The sequence below is a fragment of the Oncorhynchus mykiss genome, chromosome 5 (assembly GCF_057628025.1).
Source record: "Oncorhynchus mykiss isolate SJ-2025 chromosome 5, ASM5762802v1, whole genome shotgun sequence".
In the NCBI taxonomy this organism is placed as follows: domain Eukaryota; kingdom Metazoa; phylum Chordata; class Actinopteri; order Salmoniformes; family Salmonidae; genus Oncorhynchus; species Oncorhynchus mykiss.
The window spans coordinates 43,789,382-43,812,500 of record NC_143026.1 but is presented as its reverse complement, the minus strand read 5'-3'; the positions used below and the strand labels follow the sequence as shown (position 1 = coordinate 43,812,500).

The following is a 23,119-nucleotide window of genomic DNA, read 5'->3' as shown; positions in this document are numbered from 1 at the left end:
GGGGAGATACTGTTTCTGATGAATATGAGACTGGATTACCACAGGGGAGAAGGCAGACTGTTTGTAATCTCATCCATTAGTCATAAACATTATCCACCCCTTGAATTACCTAATTAGTTATGATCTCAACAGGGGTTCTCCCCAGTAAGGAATACTATGGAGGCGATATTACGACAAGATAGGCCTAATACTTCTCACTTGGTTGCAAATTATAACCCTTCCCCCTATTTAGAATATGCAGAATCTTTGCACTACAGTCATTGTGATTTTACTACTTAGGCTACCGTTAACCAACAAAACACTTAATTTACTACAGCCTAGGCCAAGTATTAGGTTAAACCCTATTTAGTAAGGAGGATGCAATATCCTGCTCTCTCTACGGCGCTATATAGTCCAGGAAGGAAATAAGAACAATACAGGTCAACAATGAATGCCGCTGTGGCCCCAAGTGCAAAGATTACTGTGACGTTGGCCCAGTGGTTCGATTTTACAGTGACTTCAATACGATGGTGTGTTTTCTTGCCAGAGTGAGGATTTGTAATATCAAGTGAATAATAAGCCAGCAAAAACTGTACAAGTATTTCCAAAAGAAAACAATGCAACAGTAAACATATCTCCCACGAATAATGCAGATACCACCCCCCTAATTTTGTAAATGACGGATCTCTACGGTAAGGTAAGAAGCATCGTTCACCCGAGTCAAAATCGTGCCAGTGTTGTCTGAGATATTGTATGTGACAAACCAACAAACATACTAGCGGATGGAGACAGATGCACAGCCCCCTCCCTGATTTCATCGGGGGGGGACAATAAAAACTGGAAGTTGCAACAGGAACAAACTGAACTGAATCGCAAGAGTTCTAACAAAATAAAAACGTTTTGCACACTTAAACCAACCGTCAGCATGCGACCATAAAATAACATTTCTCTTTTACAGGTGATGACATTGCTATCCACATTACACAATGAATAAATGTGACTCAACCGTTTACAGCATCAATGTCTGGTTAGATCATGGAACAGAGGGCCTAGCTCAACCGTGACAATTATTTAAACTAGAACATTACCCTTTTTGTTTAACACGTTTTCTTATTTGATATCTCCTCCAAATCCCTAAGCCAAACCCAGGCTGATACTGTATCTGCAGCTACACAAAAAGGGTGCGCCAGCCACTTTCCCCCCCAGTGTGAAATATCTGGTTGCAGAGTAGCAGGTAGCATAGCCCTAGGCTTACTAAATTCACTGAGTTAGCAGTATTTTCCATTTGCGCAAGAGCAGACCGACTACGCAGACCTGATCGAGTGAATTGTTAATAGATAGAGTGGCGCATTCAGCACTTAGCTAAGGGTAGAGCCAGCAGACCCCCTGCCTCACACACCCAAAAGTGAGACTGAGGCAAACCCCAAACTCAGTTTCAAACCTACTGAGATAAAAGGATGTTTCATCAGTGTTGGACAAGTAACAGAGGAAGACTCTCCCCAGCTAAGGGAAGCACAGAGACCCTCACTCAAATGCCCAAAATAGAGAGGCAAACCCCAACCAGCTCCAAAGCTACTGGAAAGTGTGTAGACAGTCTCAGATACTGCGAGTAAGACTGATGACACATACTGCAAGACTCTCCCTAGCAATGACTAATAGCTAATGACTGACTAAGCTTGTACCAAAAATATACCAAAGCAAGTCCCTACATGCTGAGTCCGTACACGCATTTATTACAAGGAAATGGAAAGGCAACATCGCAAAAACGCTCTACAAAAGCAGTAAGCTCTCAGACTGAATAACAAATCAACCCTTAGCCCGCATGCTCTAGGCATTTGATTAGATCAGAGAGGATTAGATTGGTGTAAGCAATATGGCAACAATTCCACAGTCTATCAGAGGGCAAGATAGGCACTACCAGCCTACTCCCATCCTGTCAGATCAACACAAAAGGATAGAGGCTAGGGGTTGATTTGGGATTCAGGAAAGGATACACAATATTGTCCTTACTTACATTTGAGTCATTGAGCAGACGCTCTTATCCAGAGCGACTTACAGTGAGTGCATTCATCTTAATAGCTAAGTGAGACAATCACAGTAAGTAATCGGCAAAGTTGATTACTTACTTTAAATTGGCAAAGTCAGTACTAGCAGGAAAAGACAAATGCAAGGTTTTAAAAAAAATATATATTGTTGGGGAAGGAGTGGGGGGATAAAACAGATGTCTACTTCATGGGCAAGGGAGTAGGGAGCCCCCATAGCCAGTCATCTGCTCATTAGCATGCATGGTATAGCACCATTAGTCCTCCAGGGAGGCACTGGCATACTGAAGCCAACACAGGGAGCGCTGCCTGCCTCTGGGGTGAGAAAGAGATGGAGGGGCTGGCCGGTTAGTTGGTATCGCTGCACAGCCAAAATCTCTTTCATTCACATTGAGTCCCAAATGGCACCCTATTCCCCATGTACAGTGCCTTCAGAAAGTATTCATACCAGTTGACTTCCACATTTTATTACAGCATGAAATAAAAATGAATTAATACTTTTTGGGGATGGATTTACACACAATGCCCCATAATGACAAAGTCTAAGCATGTTTTTAGAAATATAGAAATCTAATTTACAGAAGTATTCACACCCCTTTCTTTGGCACGTAGGACACTAGGGACATGTTGGCCGTGAATACAAACTTGATAGGCCTTCCATCCATGGAGTGTTAGAATCACCTTTGGCAGAGATTACAGCTGGGAGTCTTTCTGAGCAAGTCTACGAGCTTTGCACACCTGGCTTGTAAAATATTTGCACTTTTATATTTTTTTACAAATTCTTGAAACTGTCAAATTGGTTGTTGATCATTGCTAGACAGCCATTTAAGTATTGCCATACAGGTTGATGTTTTAGGGTATTGTCCTGCTGAAAGGTGAATTAGTATCCCAGTGTATTGGAAAGCAGACAACCAGGTTTTCCTCTAGGATTTATCCTGTGCCTAGCTCTATTCCGCTTTTTTAAATAAAAAAAGCTCCCCAGTCCTTGCCGATGACAAGCATACCCATAACATGCCACCAGGGGTCTTTTCACAGTCCCCAGATCAGGAACAAATTCAAGAAAGCATACAGTAGTAGAGACATTATTGCATGGAACACCGTTCCATCTCATATTGCTCAAGTGAACAGCAAACCTGATTTCAAAAAACAGATCAAGCAAAACCTCAACACCTCTCCCCTATTTGACCTCTATTGTTTATGTATTGATTGATATGTAGGCTACTTTTTTTTTATGTGGTTCTGTCCTTGAGCTGTTGTCTATAAATATTCTGTATTATGTCATGTTTCATGTGGATCCCAGGAAGAGAAGCTGCTGCTTTTGCAACAGTTAATGGGGATCCTAATAAAATACCAAAATAACATGATTCAGCCAACAATATGCTTGAAAATATGAGCGGCACTCAGTGATGCATTAGCCCAAAACATAACACTTTGTATTCAGACATTTCTTTACCTCTTTTGCAGTTTTACTTTAGTGCCTTATTGCAAACGTGATGCGTGTTTTGGAAAATGTTTATTCTGTACAGGCTTCCTTTTCACTGTCAATTAGGTTAATATTGTGGAGTAACTACAATGTTGCTGATCCGTCTTCTCCCATCACAGCCAACTCTGTTTTAAAGTAACCATTAGCCTCATGGTGAAATCCTTGAGCAGTTTCCTTCCTCTCTGGTAACCGAGTTAGGAAGGACGCCTATATCTTTGTAGTGACTGGGTGAAATTAATTACACTTCGGATGGTGGATCAATAACTTCAGAATGCTCAAAGGGATATTCAAAGTCCATGCAACTTATGGGACTTGAGCAAATTTTTCCTCCTGAACTTATTTAGTCTTGCCATAACAAAGGGGAGGGGGTTGAATACTTAGACTCAAGATATTTCAGCTTTAAAATGTTTTATTAATTGTACATAGTACTTCCGGAGCCGACAGATGGCCGCCTCGCTTTGCGTTCCTAGGAAACTATGCAGTATTTTGTTTTTTTACGTGTTATTTCTTACATTGGTCCCCCAGGTAATCTTAAATTTCATTACATACAGTCAGGAGGAACTACTGAATATAAGAGCAACGTCAACTACTCTATACCATCTACTCCATCTTGCCTATGCCGTTCTGTACCATCACTCATTCATATATCTTTATGTACATATTCCTTATCCCTTTATACTTGTGTGTGTATAAGGTAGTAGTTTTTGGAATTGTTAGATTACTAGTTGGTTATTACTGCATTGTCGGATGCAGAACACAAGCATTTCGCTACACTCGCATTAACATCTGCTAACCATGTGTATGTGACAAATAAATTTGATTTTGATTTGATAATTGTAAAAATGTCTAAAAACATAGATCATTTCACTTTGATATTATGGGGTATTGTATGCAGGAAATCTGAAAATACTTTTCAGAAGGCACCGTAGTTCACTACATTTGACCAGGGCCCATAGTAGTGCACCATATAGGGTGCCATTTGGGACGCAATCTAAGAAAAGAAAATGGGTGGGGAAGCTGGAAGATAAAGAAGGTCCTGATAAGCTCCCTCTCCTCCCTGCTAAAGGGACTGGGGTGGCTAGATTCATTATATAGGCTACTAGCGTGTAAATTGGCTAGGATGAATAATGCATGGAGTAATCTTCTACTGCCGGCTGTTTGCATCCAAGAAAATATGGCAGTAGTGAACGGGCGGTCATATTGGGTTACTGTTACATTAGACAACATTTCCATAATGCCCAGACAATGTCTGTAAACTAGTAGGTCTATACACAGAACAGTATTGTATCGTCATATAGTACATTAAGATAAGTGTTTCAGGCCACACACACACATACGACCATGGGGAGTATATCCCCCATTCTTATCATGCAGCTGCCCTATAATAGGCTCAATATTGCTGTGTGGAAAAACAGGGCCAGTGAGCTGAGTTTTTACCTGAGAAACAAAAAATGCCCTTGGTACAACTTGGGCAACTAAACCATTATCACATCCACTTTCCTTCTCTTGTTTTCATTTGACTGTCCCACTTTCTTACAAATGCATTATCAGGAGAAGAGTATATTAGAGTTTGTTTCCCGACTACATTCACTGCTACATGGAAGAGCGTAGTGCTCCCTAATGTGAGGTGGCACCAGTGACTACCCAGGGGCGCATTGTGGGGTAGAAGACATTGGCAAAGACTGTTGAGAACCAAAATCTTCCTGTGAGAAGAGAAAAGCCCTGGGACTTAGATCACCTCTTGTATCCTCAGCCTGCCAGGTCACATCATCCAGTTACGCAACCAAGCAGGCTGGCACATCCAACCACTCTGTGTGTGTGTGCATGTGTGCGTGCATGTGTGTGTGAGCGAGAGAGAGACATTTAGCAGCCTAGCTCAGGATGGCAGCTCCTCTCATGAACAGACTTAGGTTGTGTGAGAAAGTGTCAAAACACCTCAAAGTGCATTGGACGAGAGGATCAACGGAGATTCCTTGGACCTCCAATGAGCTTTCAGAGGAATTGATTAAACAAGGACGGAGAAAACAAGGATCTGACAGCTAGTAAATAGGGCCGGGCATTACATGAAATTAATTCAATTAATTAGAATGTATGTTTTTGAACAATATTCCAAAGGTTTTCCTATTATTCGTTTTGAGCTTTTATGTCCGCTTGTTCTCATGTCTTTTTGGCCTCGTCTCCTTCGCTCCTTCCGTGCTGTGTGCACCTTCCCCCTCCCACAGACACCAAGCCAATGCCACTCTCAACAACACAGATGAAAGGTCACGTCTTCCTCTCTAACAAGCAGTTTCAACTCTGTATTTGCGGTTTGGTCCAACATAATCCATCATATGGACACCGAAAAACATTGAGGCATTTTACCGTAATAGAGGAGGAAGTTAACCTTTTCCAAGCAATATCCTTTTTATGTTTCAACTCGTCAAATTGCACAAAGAGCAGACCCTACCAAAAACGGGAGCATCAATGAACATCGATTCTGGAAAATGAATGTTGCGTGAGGCATTGCATTACCACAAGCAGCATTTTAGCCAGACTTGTACTAGCGGTCTAGTCATTTTAATAAAAGTGCAATGAGCATTAAAAAAACTCTTATATAAAGGAATTGGCAACTCGTTCTCAATCTGAGAAATAAGAAAGGCCACTTGATTTCAACATCTGAACAAAGTGGACAGGCTAGCATGCTGATCAAACAGTTGGAGATGGACAGAAGGTTGTGTTCATTACAATTAAACTGTTCTACCTTGTTTGCAAGCAAATAGAGCCAAGCTGGCTAGACTTGAAATATAAAGATCAGCTGGCTACTCACTAGCACATGGGCTTGTGCTTGAGATAGTTTATGAGACCCGTGTTCATTTTCTATAATGCCTGCTATAAGAAGTTAGTCATTATTAAGGAATGTGCATTATGCATGGTTGTGGCTAAATTTGTAAACAAAAGGGCATTGTCATAGACGTGAAAGACAGATCAGTGGTTTGTGCAGAAAAAGCATGTTTGAGTTCTGGGATGTTGTTGTTTTTATGTCCAGTTAGCCTTTAATGCAAGTGAGCATCAGGAAGAGGCCAATGTTGCTGCTGCACTCATGCGATTGCAGAGTTTGCAAAAAAATAATAAAATGGGAAATGGATTGATGAAAAAAATGAATAATTCTGCCAGGTAGGCAATAGGCTACTTTGTAGTTAACATTTAATTTTATAGGGTCCTGGGTTAGAGGAAAGGCTGGGTTGTGTTCAGTGGGCATGAAACGGAAGGAAAAGCTTAGAAAAAGGAGTGGAACGGGGAGAGCCTATCATCTGTACTTATCCAATAAAGCCTGTTTGCATTTTACATTGCAAAATGTTTTGCTACAGTGTCACATAACGAACAAACATGGGTTCTTAGTAAATAATCAAAAATCTGCTTTCTGCCTTTTACCTTCATATTGGAGGCTTCGGTCTCCAGTTTGGTCAAGTGGTTTGAGTTGTCCTCAAGCTCTTGTCGAAGGTTGGAGTTCTCCATCTTCAGTATCTCCACTTGCTTCAGCAGCTGATCATAAGATGCTGCAGCCATCTTGGACTACCTCTTGACCTAAGAGGATGAGGACACATTACGACCATTAAGGTTTTTTCAGCTGCGCCTATCAAACTGCCCATAAAACGGACGTTGCCTAATTGCCATTAATCCATAGGCCTACATCTTCATTGATGTGTAAAATGACATTACAGTCAGAGGTGAGGGAGTGATCATGACAATGTCAATTAATATCCATCTCATAAGAGAAAATAGTGAATTTATCAAGGATTTAATAACCCATCACCATTAATTACATTGATAGCTCCATGGTAAATACATGTTCAGCAATGGTTAGCCTAGATGATCATTTAAAGCTATTTTCTACTACACAGGCAGGACTTAGGCAAGCCTTGACAGGGCCAGTCGCTCGAGGGCCCAAGCACGTAGCGCAGAATAAGATAGCAGTGGATTGTATTAAAATAAAAGGCATCACTCAAGATTCAATTAAACATTTGAGAAAGTAGGGTCAGATCTAGAAAATCAGAATTGTAAATGCCTGCTACGGCTTTGGGATAAGAACAATTCTAACATACACACAGATTGGAAAACACTAGACTTGTGAATAATTCACATCCGGGTAGATTTTGCTTTACTGCATTTCCCCCTTCTAGGATTTTGAACAAATGAAATGACTAATTATGACAATTCTGGCTTTCACCATAATTGTACTATAGTAGGTTTGTTTTTAGGCTACCTTTTAACTAAATGTCTTTTGAAACAATATTGCATAGACAAGAATAAAAAGAGCATACAACAAAAGACAAAATGGATGGTCAAATTATTTCAACTGATAATCTTCACTGCAGAGGGAGCCCAATCCACAGGCAGACACTGATGAGATGGGCAACAGCAGACAGAGCAGAACGGTGCCATCCCACCTGTCAAGTGGTTAATTGCCAAATACCACAGACATGACATCCACTCCATTCTCAATAGACACGGCCATAAGCGGTACTACCTAATTAAATAGAAAACGTATATCATAACGATAAGCAGATTAAGCACATTCTACAACACGATATTGAAATTCCACACAACATAGGCCATGTCCGCTGACGTCAAAATCTCTGTGCAATTTAGGGCCAATATGTAGGCTATACACGTGATGTATGAGACTAAAGACCACATACCACACAGTGCATTCCAGCTAGGCCACGTTTAAAAGGCAGGCTTATTAATGTGTTAACCTCGCTCTTGCGGAAATCAGCTGAGAAGACGAGATCTAGAAGACAGAAGATGGGCTCGGCAGCTAAGGGAACACCATTACTCGCGCGCCACACAGCCCCATACTGCCATGTGAAGACAACTCAACACGACAGAGGGGCACTCGCTCGTCTCGCTAAGGAAAAGTTTGTATTTTTAGATCATCCATTATAGAGAGGGTGGAGGGAAGCAGCAAGCGGGCGGGGTAGTAACTAGATCACTGCGGTGGAAAAATGTATCACTCTATTGTTACTAAATTAATCAGTGACATGTTAGATATCAGCAATGGCCTTGGCATGCAGGCCTACATGTAAGCCTTTGGGATCTCTTCCTTTACCAGTTGTGCGTGGCAGAAGGCTTCAGCTGCAAGCATACAGCGTAGAGCTAACTGACTAGCCAACACAGTTGCCTATATTACCCACAGGTCGACAATGACTAATCAAAGCAACTTCAGTGCCCTATTAGTAATTATGAACCATGGCCTTGGTTGCAACATTGTTCTGGTTTCCAAGGCTAAAATGATTTGTTTGACAAAGTTCTAGACAAGACAAGCAATTCCAATGCTGATCCAACTGAATTCAGCGAGTCAATTAGACTGGGTTGATTGGGCAGTGAGTCTGTAAATGTCAATATTGCCCTCACTAGGATGGAGCCGATACACAGGATGGGCAGAGAAGAACACTCAGGAGCATTCCAGAACCACTTAAGCCTAAAATTCAACATTCCAGAAGAACCCAGTGAATTCTGTCAATGCACTGGCTGATGCGCAGGGGTAACCAAAACACATTTCTAAAACACCACCATCACCAAAATTGGATCAGGGGAGGGACATTTTTCTTCTTTTATTGACACACTGCCACTTCATGCATTTACAATACAGGGGAGAATTGCAGGTGAGACAATACATTCCCCTGTTTGCAGATGCAGACCGAGGTAGTTCAAATTGCGGCCATTTTGGCGATTCAATTCCAGCCTCCGCCATAAAAAAAAAGAGAGCGCTTATCATCACCATAATTTAACAGCCAGTATAGTGCTGACTCTGAAGGGGGCTGGGATCATGAGGTTGCAATGCTGGGATGATCGTTTCACTATGCCCCAGTGTCATATGAACATGAAAACTATTATATTATAGTGAATACAGCTGTTTGTGTTAGATAGGAAGATAGTTATACAAATTGTAATAAAAATTACACAAGCCTCTATGGGGAAGATAACTAGTCAGTTGAACAACTGAATGCATGCAAATGAAAACTAGTTATTGCCTTTCCTTTTCCAGTTCCATAATTGCAAATACATCAACATCCAAATCAGTTTCTAAATCGAATGATCATTTAGGGCCATCTGCATCTCCATCATGGCACTATTTCCATATTCACCTACTTCTCCGCACAGCCCCATAATGTACACAGTTATAGCCTCAAGGTTTAGTCATTTATTTCCTGCAGATATTAGGCTAATGTTCTGAGATTTTAATTAGGCTAGTAGGCTACATTGATTCCCTTCTAGGTGAAAAACAAGTGTGCATTTAGTAGGTTAGTCCATGGATGAAAACACACTGCTATTTCTTTTATGAATAATCCAACCGACCAATACAATGACTAATGCCCATCGGCACAATACACCAAGCTTGTATGTAAAAAATAATAATAATCTAGAATCTTACCATGTCCACTCCCTCTGCATACTTAGCTATGCCCCCACAGAATTCAACCCACTAAAAACCAGTCTGTAATATCACTAGAGAAAACAAAGCAACATCGAACAAAGCAAACCGCTAATAGCGCTACCATATAAACCTGTCAAATTTAGCCTACAAAGGGTTTAAAGGGGGTGCGAGCAATGAGAAGCAAAGGGGGAAAGAGCGAATGAAAGAACAGAGGGGGCTGAGGAAGAAGAGGACTGCCTCTTACTACCTCATGAATATTGCATCAATCTTCTCAAAATGCATCTCCTGCTTAAATTGAGCAAATTCTACATTTTACCGGTTGATGCTTGCTGGTGCATTAAAATGAATAATGAAAAGGATCCACCTTGTGTAGGTCCATCAGTAATGGTTTCCAATTCAGAGCCAATTCTCTCTGCGACCTACCCACCGTGTAAACGCCTTCCTCTCTCCAAATGAGGATTCCATCTTGACACGATAAAACAACCAGGCAGGCGCTCACATTTCCCTTTCGTCTGACACCGGCAGGGAATGTGGCACTACACTGGATGGATAAGGTTTTCTGTGTGTGTGTGTGACACTGTATGGTGGATACCCCCTAAGCAGATAGCTAGACCAGAAAAACCCTGCAGTCAGCTGCAGAGCGTCAAATGCCCTTCCCTTGACACCACAAAGAAACAGTAGGCAGCCACTTAGTGGCGTTAGCCTACACTTGGCCCAACTAACCTGGCTCTACACAGCACAATACAACCAGGGATTAACCAATGACGAAGTCACAGACTAAGACAACCACCGGCAGACCAACCCCATAGCAACCAGAGAAAGACAGCATCACACAGCCACAATGACAGGTCTGCTTTGTTTGAGCAAAACCGGTCGCTAGGCTAAGCAGCAGAATCCTAAGGACCAGCCCACTCTTCTCCTCCACCATCTTAGTACACCACACACACCAGCAGCACTGATATTTTGGGCATTTGGCCATGAGCAGGTTCTCCTTCACCTCATTTTTCCAATCCTTTACTTGTTTTCCTTCTCAAGCACAATGCAGGTTTTTTTTCTTTTCACACAGCCCTTGCAGTGATGATAAAGTGAGAGTAGAGAGGATGCATGCAATGAATGCACATCCCCCACACCCTCCGTCCTCTTCCTCCCTCTCCCTCCAACCAACCATCAAAACAAAAGGCTTAGTGGCTATGCCTCACTATTCACACTAGCTGCTCCCTGCCTGCCCCTAATCCCCATTAACAGACAGAATTAAAAAAACGTTTCTCTCCATTTTTTTGTCCATCATAGAAAGGAAGAGGGGGTCTTTAAAAACACAGAAAGGAAAACCTTACCCCATTTCGGTAGCAGTGACATTCTCCATCCCATCTCCCTCAACTGTGTCAGACGTTGAAAGCTCATCCAGCCAGCACCCGGTCACATGATCACCCGGTACAGCCAATCACCTGGCAGCGAGACCAGGGCCAGCCTTGTTTTGCTGTTTCCGTGGTTGGTTCTGCAGTGACCGATGCTGGCTGGCTGGCTTCCAGCTCTGTGGCACAGCTGCTTCTCCTGGCCGACTCAATTAGGGCTCTTTTTGTGAAGGGTGCTGGTGGGAGCCCCAGGCACAGGACAGCAGACCAGGGAGGGTGCGGGGTGACGGGGTGTGATGAGGGGGGTTGGAATGGCAGGTCAGAGAGCCCTGAAGGTCACACCACCGACCAGGGCGGAGGTTAGGAAGGGAGCAGGGGGAACCAATGCACAATGACAGCAGCACAAAACCAACCCTCAGAGAATCAATAATGACAAACACAAATATGGGGCAAACACACACAGGGCCAAAATCAAACAATGATTTAACAACCTGCACAATTGGGTTAACCCTCTAAGCTAATAGGAGATGGACTATTAGTTTATACATTATCCTGTTAACTTAAAGACAGACAGGATTGTTTTCATGTTCATTAGATCCTTTCTATTTAAACAAATTAGCCTAGTGTTCCCCAGATTTTTTTTATTGCCTAATGTCCCCTCCCACCAAAAAAAAGGTTACATCAAAAAAGGAGGAATGTATAGAATAGCCAAAGACACTAAATAAAACAAAAATAACTTGACACTTTGTTAAACCCAATCCTTTAATTTTGGGCAACCGATCACAACTGTGACTAAGCAGGCTCGGGTCTGACCAGGCACAGACACGCTCACGTTCCAAATGCAAGGAAGCTAATTAAGCAAGTGGCAAAAACAGACATATCAAAAAATGGTTTACATGGTTAAATAATTTATCAGTACACCAGGGGTACATGGAACTAATTCCTGAAATGCAAAGCCTGTTGGAGTATTTTTCTAATCTGAAATTATTCTTTGGCTCCATTGTTTACTAGCTGGGTCAGCTAGCCCGACTGGCCAAAATTGAAATTGATGCTAATGTTACCTCGCTAATATAACTAGTTTTCTCCAAATGTGTGATTGGAAGCCAAGATTATTTATTTATACACACAGTTCAAGTCAGGTTACATAGACCTTAGCCAAATACAATTAAACTAAATTTCACAATTCCTGACATTTAAACCTAGTAATAATTCCCTGTCTAAGGTCAGTAAGGATCACCACTTTATTTTAAGAATGTGAAATGTCAGAATAATAGTTGAGAAAATGATTTATTTCAGCTTTTATTTCTTTCATCACATTCCCAGTGGGTCAGAAGTTTACATACACTCAATTAGTATTTGGTAGCATTGGCTTTAAAATTGTTTAACTTGGGTCAATCGTTTTGGGTAGCCTTCCACAAGCTTTTTTGGCCCATTCCACAAGAATTTTGGCCCATTCCTCCTGACAGAGCTGGTGCAACAGTCAGGTTTGTAGGCCTTGATCACACACACTTTTCCAGGTATGCCCACAAATGTTCTATAGGATTGAAGTCAGGGATTTGTGATAGCCACTCCAATACCTTGACTTTGTTGTCCTTAAGCCATTTTGCCACAACTTTGGAAGTATGCGTGGGGTCACTGTCCATTTGGAAGACCCATTTGCGACCAAGCTTTAACTGATGTCTTGGGATGTTGCTTCAATATCTCCACATAATGTCCCCCCTCATGATGCCATCTATTTTGTGATGTGCACCAGTCCCTCCTGCAGCAAAGCACCCCCACAACATGATGCTGCCACCCCCGTGCTTCACAGTTGGGATAGTGTTCTTTGGCTTGTAAGCCTCCCCTTTTCCCTCCAAACATAACGATGGTCATTATGGCCAAACTATTCTATCCCCCCCTCCATCAGACCAGAGGACATTTCTCCAAAAAGTATGATCTTTGTCCCCATGTGCAGTTGCAAATCGTAATCTGGCTTTTTTATGGCGGTTTTGGAGCAGTGGCTTCTTCCTTGCTGAGCGGCCTTTCAGGTTATGTCTATATAGGACTTGTTTTACTGCGGATATAGATACTTTTGTACCCGTTTCCTCCAGCATATTGACATGGTCCATTGCTGTTGTTCTAGGATTGATTTGCAGAATGCATCTCCTTCCTGAGCGATATGACGGCTATGTGGTCCCATGGTGTTTATACTATTGTTTGTGCAGATGAAGTGGTACCTTCAGGCGTTTGGAAATTGCTCCAGGATGAACCAGACTTGTGGAGGTCTACAATTATTTTTCTGATGTCTAGGCTGATTTCTTTTGATTTTCCCATGATGTCAAGCAAAAATGCACTGAGTTTGAAGGTAGGCCTTGAAATACATCCACAGGTATTGACTCAAATGATGTCAATTAGCCTATCAGAAGCTTCTAAAGCCATGACATCATTTTCTGGAACTTCCCAAGATGTTTAAAGGCACAGTCAACTTAGTGTATGTAAACGTATGAACCACTGGAATTGTGGTACAGTGAATTATAAGTGAAATAATCTGTCTGTAAACAATTGTTGGAAAAATTAATTGTGTCATGCACATAGAGGTCCTAAACGACTTGCCAAAACTATAGTTTGTTAACAAGAAATTTGTGGAGTGGTTGAAAAATGAGTTTTAATGACTCCAACTTAAGTGTATGTAAACTTCAACTCTGTGTGTGTGTGTGTGTGTGTGTGTGTATATATACACTGCTCAAAAAAATAAAGGGAACACTAAAATAACACATCCTAGATCTGAATGAATGAAATATTCTTATTAAATACTTTTCTCTTTTCATAGTTAAATGTGCTGACAACAAAATCACACAAATCATCATTGGAAATCAAATTTATCAACCCATGGAAGTCTGGATTTGGAGTCACACTCAAAATTAAAGTGGAAAACCACACTACAGGCTGATCCAACTTTGATGTAATGTCCTTAAAACAAGTCAAAATGAGGCTCAGTAGTGTATGTGGCCTCCACGTACCTGTATGACCTCCCTACAACACCTGGGCATGCTCCTGATGAGGTGGCAGATGGTCTCCTGAGGGATCTCCTCCCAGACCTGGACTAAAGCATCCGCCAACTCCTGGACAGTCTGTGGTGCATCGTGGCGTTGGTGGATGGAGCGAGACATGATGTCCCAGATGTGCTCAATTGGATTCAGGTCTGGGGAACGGGCGGGCCAGTCCATAGCATCAATGCCTTCCTCTTGCAGGAACTGCTGACACACTCCAGCCACATGAGGTCTAGCATTGTCTTGCATTAGGAGGAACCCAGGGCCAACCGCACCAGCATATGGTCTCACAAGGGGTCTGAGGATCTCATCTCGGTACCTAATGGCAGTCAAGCTACCTCTGGCGAGCACATGGAGGGCTGTGCGGCCCCCCAAAGAAATGCCACCCCACACCATGACTGACCCACCGCCAAACCGGTCATGCTGGAGGATGTTGCAGGCAGAAGAACGTTCTCCACGGCGTCTCCAGACTGTCACATGTGCTCAGTGTGAACCTGCTTTCATCTGTGAAGAGCACAGGGCGCCAATCTTGGTGTTCTCTGGCAAATGAAAAACGTCCTGCACGGTGTTGGGCTGTAAGCACAACCCCCACCTGTGGACGTCGGGCCCTCATACCACCCTCATGGAGTCTGTTTCTGACCGTTTGAGCAGACACATGCACATTTGTGGCCTGCTGGAGGTCATTTTGCAGGGCTCTGGCAGTGCTCCTCCTGCTCCTCCTTGCACAAAGGCGGAGGTAGAGGTCCTGCTGCTGGGTTGTTGCCTCCTCCACGTCTCCTGATGTACTGGCCTGTCTCCTGGTAGCGACTCCATGCTCTGGACACTACGCTGACAGACACAGCAAATCTTCTTGCCACAGCTCGCATTGATGTGCCGTCCTGGATGAGCTGCACTACCTGAGCCACTTGTGTGGGTTGTAGACTCCGTCTCATGCTACCACTAGAGTGAAAGCACCGCCAGCATTCAAAAGTGACCAAAACATCAGCCAGGAAGCATAGGAACTGAGAAGTGGTCTGTGGTCACCACCTGCAGAACCACTCCTTTATTGGGGGTGTCTTGCTAATTGCCTATTGCCTTCCACCTGTTGTCTATTCCATTTGCACAACAGCATGTGACATTTATTGTCAATTAGTGTTGTTCTTAAGTGGACAGTTTGATTTCACAGAAGTGTGATTGACTTGGAGTTACAGTGTTGTTTAAGCGTTCCCTTTATTTTTTTGAGCAGTGTATATATGAATTTAACTAATCTACTGTCGACATCAGGATACAATTTGAGAGCACTAGAGCTTTGTTCACACTGCCGTTTTAAGTGACCAAATCGAATGTGCATTCAGAATGCTGACATGGCTACGCAATTTGTCATGGTAATGATGGGTCTTCTGTGCACAGTGGTGTAGAGGCCACGGTTATTAAACCAGGGTAAATATTTTTATTTAAGAATAAAAATGTACTCCTAATATTATGCAACTTACATTCGTGGGAACCAATTACTCTCACTGGAATATCTTAGAAACCATAAGCACCTGCAAACAGGCTTCTTGCGCTGTGTGGCAAGTCCACTTTACTTGGACATTAATTTGTGCCAACACATTGCCAACCTTTGTTTAATCAGCTGCTCTTAGCAAAAATGTGTTTGGAGTAGTGTTGCGCGGTTCACTGAAACTTCAACACTTTTTCGATACTGTTTGATAGTAGAATTTGTTTCACTTTCAGTACTTCTGTCAAACGTGTCTCACGTCGTCTACTGATTGAGCGAGGATCAAATCTGTCTGTCAGCACAGCCAATGTGTCCTTATAGTGTGAGAGCACCGTGCCTGCGCCACTTACTCAGTGCTAGCTCTAGCCTGTCCTGAGGAACCACTGAACACACTGAAGTCTGGGTGGCATCACCACTTACGCTGCACGTTAGTTAACACACTTGAATAACATTTTAAACTTAATTACTGTTCCCAAAACAATGTCCAGTACAGGCTAGAAAACTTTACAACGCAAGAAGCTTCCAGCTTTGTAGGCTAACTTTCCTTACTAGCTTACAGTTGAAGCCAACATAAATTCACTACCCCTCTTGTTTGTGATAATATGCAAACCATAACATAAAATATTTCTGATTACAAAGCTGAAAGTCACCAAAAACATTATTCATTCACTTCATCTCCCCCCGCCTCACATCTCTCCCAGTCAAGATCATCTTTGCTCAAGCCTCAAACTGACTATGAATGACGTCATGGGTCTTAAAGAGACCGTGTGCAATTTTAGAAAATAAGAGATTGCTTCTTCTACGCAAATGATGTTGAACAACGGAATAATTCCCAAATGGAAGGGACTTATTCATCTGTAGCCTCGTGAAATCAGCCAAATCAAGCTCAATAACCCAATGCATGCACACACTCTTATTGAATATTGAAATTAGTCATTATGCTAATGTAGTTAGAAAATTTTTACCAAAGTCAAATTGATTGTACAATTGATTCATTAATGCATACATTCAAAAATATACACTGTAATGATATTGAAGCCAAAAGATCTGTCTGGTTCAAGTGCCATTCTGTACCATGTGTATGGTTCAAGTGCCATTCATGCTTCCTTGCACTCAAAAGTTGTCTAGTAAGCTAAGATGACTGACAATGCTCACGATGGAAGTCTCCCAGCTGCTTTGAATGTTTGAAATCATAGTGTAAGAACACTTTCATTAAAGCCTCAAAGTATAAGATGATCCAACTTTAACCTGTTAGATCTCTAGGGGCGCTATTTCATTTTTGGATAAAAAACGTTCCCGTTTTAAGCGCAATATTTTGTCACGAAAAGATGCTCGACTATGCATATTCCAGTTTTGGAAAGAAAACACTCTGAAGTTTCAGAATCTGCAAAGATTTTGTCTGTAAGTGCCCCAGAACTCATTCTACAGGCGAAACCAAGATGATGCATCAACCAGGAATTAGCAGAATTTCTGAAGCTCTGTTTTCCATTGTCTCCTTATATGGCTGTGATTGCGCAAGGAATGAGCCTACACTTTCTGTCGTTCGGCCAAGGTCTTAGCAGCATTGTGACGTATTTGTGGGCATATCATTGGAAGATTGACCATAAGAGACTACATTTTCCAAGTGTCCGCCTGGTGTCCTGCGTGGAATTCGGTGCGCAATTGCCAGCTGCTCGTACTTTTCCATTTGATATAGGGGAGAAACCATGTGTCCAAGAACGATGTATCAATGAAGAGATATGTGAAAAACACCTTGATGATTGATTCTAAACAACGTTTGCCATGTTTTCAGTCGATATTATGGAGTTAATTTGGAAAAAAGTTCGCGTTTTGAGGACTGAATTTTCGGATTTTTTTTGGTAGCCAAATGTGATGTATAAAACGGAGCTATTTCTAATACACAAAGAATATTTTTGGAAAAACTGAGCATCTGCTATCTAACTGAGAGTATCCTCATTGAAAACATCAGAAGTTCTTCAAAGGTAAATGATTTTATTTGAAGGCTTTTATGTTTTTGTTGAAATGTTGCGTGCTGGATGCTACGCTAATGCTAACGCTAAATGCTAACGCTAAATGCTAACGCTAGCTAGCTACTTTTACACAAATTATTGTTTTCCTATGGTTGAGAAGCATATTTTGAAAATCTGAGATGACAGTGTTGTTTACAAAAGGCTAAGCTTGAGAGATGGCATATTTATTTCATTTCATTTGCGATTTTCATGAATAGTTAACGTTGCGTTATGGTAATGAGCTTGAGTCTGTATTCACGATCCCGGATCCGGGATGGGGAGATCAGAAAGGTTAAAAATGACTCCTTTTTGGCTATCCACAGCAGTCAACTAGCTAGATAGGTAGCTGCTTAACTTGCTAGCACATTCACTAATGTGTTTGTAACTTAAGCTAGTTTGCTACCACTTGCATTTGTCAAACTGCCAGAGAAGCTAGCAAGCAATGCCAAATAAGTCTAAAAACAACTTGAGGGCAAATAAATCAGATTTGACAGTTAAAACCAGTCAATGCCAGGAATTAGATTTGTATCCGATGTAAATTTTTAAATGTGGCTTGAAATATCAGATGAGATGTGCTTTTTGGATGTTCAGACTGTAGGAAAAAGATCAGATTCTAATTGGATATGCAGTTTTTTTGTTGATTTGAGTCACTTCAAAATGCCAATGTGAACAAGACTGTTAGTAGCTTTGACTGCACGCTGTCATGGCCATCCAGTGGCTAGCCACACTAAAAGTGTAATTATCCTGTGAAGCAATTGTTGACAGTCCACCACAACATAGCCGAGAGTCACCTGATTAGCAAGGGATAGTCTGTTTAATTGTATTGTGTATTAAAAACAGTTTGAGATTGTGGGGGTCTTCACTAGTTAGAATGGGGAATGGGGCTCCCCGGGAAAATGTCTGAGGTTGCAACAGTAACCAAGGGGGCGGGGCTTAGGGATGAGTCAATTATAGATAAAACCATTTTCATTTCATTGTCCTCTGTAAGCACTGAAACGGATTCAGTCATTGTCTTCCGACAGGTGGCGTCACTCCCATGCGACACTCATCCTTCAACCGACATAGTGCTGGCGGAATTGTCACAATCTGAACAAGATTCCGTAGGCCTTTATTAAAATTACCAGAATTTATACCATAACACTTGTTTCTAAATGTGAACAAATAACAACTGAGTAGATATACATTTTCAATAAATACTTCACGTAGTCCCATACCCAAAGATGTAGGGTGAGTGAGAGTGAATGTCTTGACTGACTGTTAGGAAGGTAGTCGCTAGCCTGGAATTCAAACCCATTTCCCTATGAGATCTAACTTACATAACAATAGTAGCCCGATGCTCCACTTAATAGATCCCCATCATGTGAGTGGAGGAGCACAGAGAGAACACTGGACGTCCCAGCCTTCACAGCAGGAACTGGTTTCTGGAGTCCGTTTTTCAGGAGGAGCTCATATTACAACCAAGCAGAAAATAGTACTAGTAGTCTACTACACCAAAGGACATGAGCTATTTTAGTGTGGTATATTAAATGCTTCCTTCCTGAAAGTCAGCTGAGATTCTTCCCTGTCTCCATCTTAGATTCACAGTACCATTCTAGAAGAGATTTCTTAACAACCTCAATTAAAAACAGCCAGGAAATGAAAACATTGGAATGAGCTTCTTGTTAGTGTTAAATCATAGCTACTCCTCAATGCGCACTCTGCTGTTCTTTCTACCTCCCTCTCACTCCTCTATCAATCTGAATAGATGCCCTGTATCGCCAGAAAGAGAAAAGAGAGATGGGAAAAGGAAAGTGTTTCTGAATGCAGGTTTTTTCATGCAAATGAATGTTTGTGAAAGAGCCAGGGAAAGCCAGACGTTGGCAGCCAGAGAACCCTTGTTGGCTGGCCTGGTCCCCCCCCTCTCACTGGTGGTGGTGTTGCCTTTACTAAAAATTGTCACACATCCATTCTCCCAAGTGTGTGGGAAAAAAAATGTCATTGGCAATGTTCAATTCCAGACATCAAGCTAAAGATATCTCAGAGACAAAACCCTGAAAGTCCTCCCACCCAGTCAACTCAATTGTGGGGGTACCAAAGTGCATAAGTCATTTCTATAAATTAGTCTATTCGTCAAGATACAAGCCCATGGCTTAACAATGCTAACACTTTAATTTCTCATCACTGGTGGGGGTTTCAAACACGTCATGATAATATAAAGTAGTCATCTATAAAAATGGAAAGAACTTAATGCAATAAACATTATCTCCTGAATAGCTTGTGTCTGTGTTCACCAAAATAAGCCAGACAGAAGGTGGTGTGGCTGTTGAGGTGACCACCAAGGTTACCAGATGGCACAGAGAAGTGCAACTCATTGGACCCTCCAAACATTCAAAAAAAAATTTTTTTCCCCACTACCAACACACCTGATTCAACTAGTCAATATGAATCAGGTGTGCCTGTGGTCAAATTGAACAAATATGTGGAAAAGGCCAGCTCGGGAGTTTTCGAAGAACTCTGTTGGGAAACAGTGGGCTACACAACGCAAGAAGTGCTTGATGTCGAACAGCGAGCGAGGCAACGGAGCAGAAAAACAACACTTAAAATATATTAACCCTAGAAGTGCAATGCCCTCAATGTACTAACCCCAAGGTGTTTACAACCACAATGGTCAGCTGCCAAATTTGAGCAATCAAATACTTCTGTATTAAAATCTTCCTCCATCATTCCTTCCGTTGTTTACATAATCTATTAAATTTTCCTACTATGCCACTGTAGCATGGTTTCCGTTAGAAAAATGTGGCACTGGACATTTGACCGGCAGCAATTTTATATACCGGACATTTAAGAAATTTACCAGACCCATAGGCTTTGGTTGTGGAACCGGATTAGGGCGTACACCCACTGTTTTCAGAATGACAGAAATCTAATTTAGTTTATGGTAATTTATCTTAAGAGAACATGCAACGGCATGAGTCATTCTTACCGAATTCCGATGAGTAATTTGAAGATGTTAGAATACATATGCGGGGCGTCAATAAGGCTAGGGGAAGCTAAGCTTTCCCTAAAGTAAATTAAATTACCAAAATGATAGCTTAGCTTTTCTATAAAGAAATAAAAACAATTCAAAATAGGCTACTACACCAGAAAGCATGCTTTGGCCACAGAGGATAATTAATAAAAAATAAATATGTTTGCGGTGGATTGTTTTTAATTGCGTAACGGAGTCGGAAGGGACCGTGGCAAATACTAAATAGATGATCGTTGAGTTGCGACTGTCAGCAAAATTTATAGAGACCCAGCCAGGAATATCACAATATTGAAAAATACAAATCTTGGAAAAACAGTTCGGGAAAACAAATGGATATTGCTGTAAAGAGAAGAGACTCCAATTTGTCTTTAAGTTAACAACATTTTCAATTCAGCAAAGAGTACCAGCAGAGAAAAATGTGCCATATCCCCTCTGAGTGTGCATATTCACCATCTTTATCATTGGGTCAATGTCACATTTGTTTTTGGACAATAATTTCCTCCTCCAGGTTAGATGGACGTCATCTTGTATTTGTCTCCCCCCACAGTGAAACGAGTCCTATATTGCCAGAACCTGAAAGTCCGCTCAGCAAGGAAGAAGCCACTGCTCCAACACTGCCATAAAAAAGCCAGACTACGGTTTGTAACTGCACATGGGGACAAAGACATAATTTGGGGAGAAATGTCCTCTGGTATGATGGGGAAAAAAATAGAACAGTTTGGCCATAATGACCATAGTTATGTTTGGGAGGAAAAAGGGGAGGCTTGCAAGCTGAAGAACACCCATCCCAACCGTGAAGCACGGGGGTGGCATCATCATGTTGTGGGGGTGCATTGCTGCAGGAGGGACTGGTGTACTTCACAAAATAGATGGCATCATGAGGGGGAACATTATGTGGATATATTGAAGCAACATCTCAAGACATCAGTCGGGATGTTAAAGCTTGGTCGAAAATGGGTCTTCCAAATGGAAGACCCAAAGCATTCTTCCAAAGTTGTGGCAAAATGGCTTAAGGACAACAAAGTCAGGGTATTGGAGTGGCTATCACAAATCCCTGACCTCAATCCTATAGAAAATGTGTGGGCAGAACTGAAAATCATGTGCAAGCAAGGAGGCCTACAAACCTACACCAGCTCTGCCAGGAGGAATGGGCCAAAATTCACCCAACTTATTGTGGGAAGCTTGTGTAAGGATACCCAAAATGTTAGACCAAAGTTAAATAATTTAAAGGCAATGCTACCAAATACTAATTGAGTGCATGTAAACTTCTTACCCACTGGGAAAGTGATGACATAAATAAAAACTGAAATAAATAATTATCTCTACTATTATTCTGACATTTCACATTCTTACAATAAAGCGGTGATCGTAACTGACCTAAGACAGGGAATTTTTACTAGGATTAAGTAATTGGAATTGTGAAAAACTGAGTATAAATGTATTTGGCTAAGGTGTATGTAAAAGTCCAACATAACTGTGTATATATTTATTCGGCAGAAAATAGCTTAATTTTCATCAGAAGTGCAATGCTATTTGGCCACACAAGTAAATTAACTTACAATACAAAAAGCAATGTATTTCTTGCAAAAACTATGCATGGCCAATTCTAATGTTTATCATCAAAAGAACGTAGCCAGCTACATTTCCTAATCTAATGTTTTGCTTGAACTTAATCTTGTATTTTACCAGAGAAAATTAGCTACACGGTCAGCTGAATTCTCATCTGAGTGGAGAAGTGCAACTGAAGCCCAAAATGAGTCTTGATGTGGAGTAGAAATTACAATAAGCATTTTAGATCTGCATTTACAAAAAACATTACGATTTTTTAATGCCTTTTAATACAAATTTTGAAGTGGAAAAAACAACCCCTGGCATTGCGCACCGATTTTGGTTCCATAATGCAAAAGCCCAAACAGCGGGAAAACACCATTGTGAGCCATTTCATGTGAGAGTAAAATATCAGTCAGAAATGTATAAAGAGGGGAGATCTAAATATGCAACAAGCATTGGTTGCTAATACAACTAGAATTGTGCCTTTGGCTACCAGACAATGAAGGAAAGTTGATTTGAAAACCAACAATACATGAGAGAAAAAGGCTTCTGGTTTCAATGGCATATGGAAGTCTTTAGAAAATAATTGCCTGCAGGTTTGGTTAGATTTTGGCTAGGTTACTTTGAAGCAAGTTAAGACATGCTTCAATATGCAATAAAACGTTCAGGTTTCAAACAATTAAGCATATGTTTTTAAAATGCATACTGCCTCCGGCTCATTAGAAAGTGGTGTATGATGCCTAGTTGCCTATGCACTTGAATGGCTAATGGG

General features: G+C 41.5%; 1 protein-coding gene across 3 annotated transcripts in view; it reads right to left on the bottom strand.

The window, feature by feature from the left end:
• The window catches only part of LOC110523905 (adenomatous polyposis coli protein), a 55,653-nt gene that overhangs the window by 26,285 nt on the left and 6,249 nt on the right, over window positions 1-23,119 (bottom strand). The window contains exons 1-2 of one of the 3 annotated variants that reach the window (XM_021603038.3): window positions 11,257-11,468; window positions 6,916-7,068 (exon numbers count right to left, since the gene is read on the bottom strand). The exons of 1 other annotated variant lie outside the window; for it this stretch is intronic. In XM_021603038.3, the coding sequence (XP_021458713.3) occupies window positions 6,916-7,050 (135 nt within the window). In that variant the 5' untranslated portion in view covers window positions 7,051-7,068; window positions 11,257-11,468. Of the gene's footprint in view, window positions 1-6,915; window positions 7,069-11,256; window positions 11,469-23,119 lie in introns of those variants that run through there. One more of the 3 variants, XM_021603037.3, reaches the window with a different exon arrangement.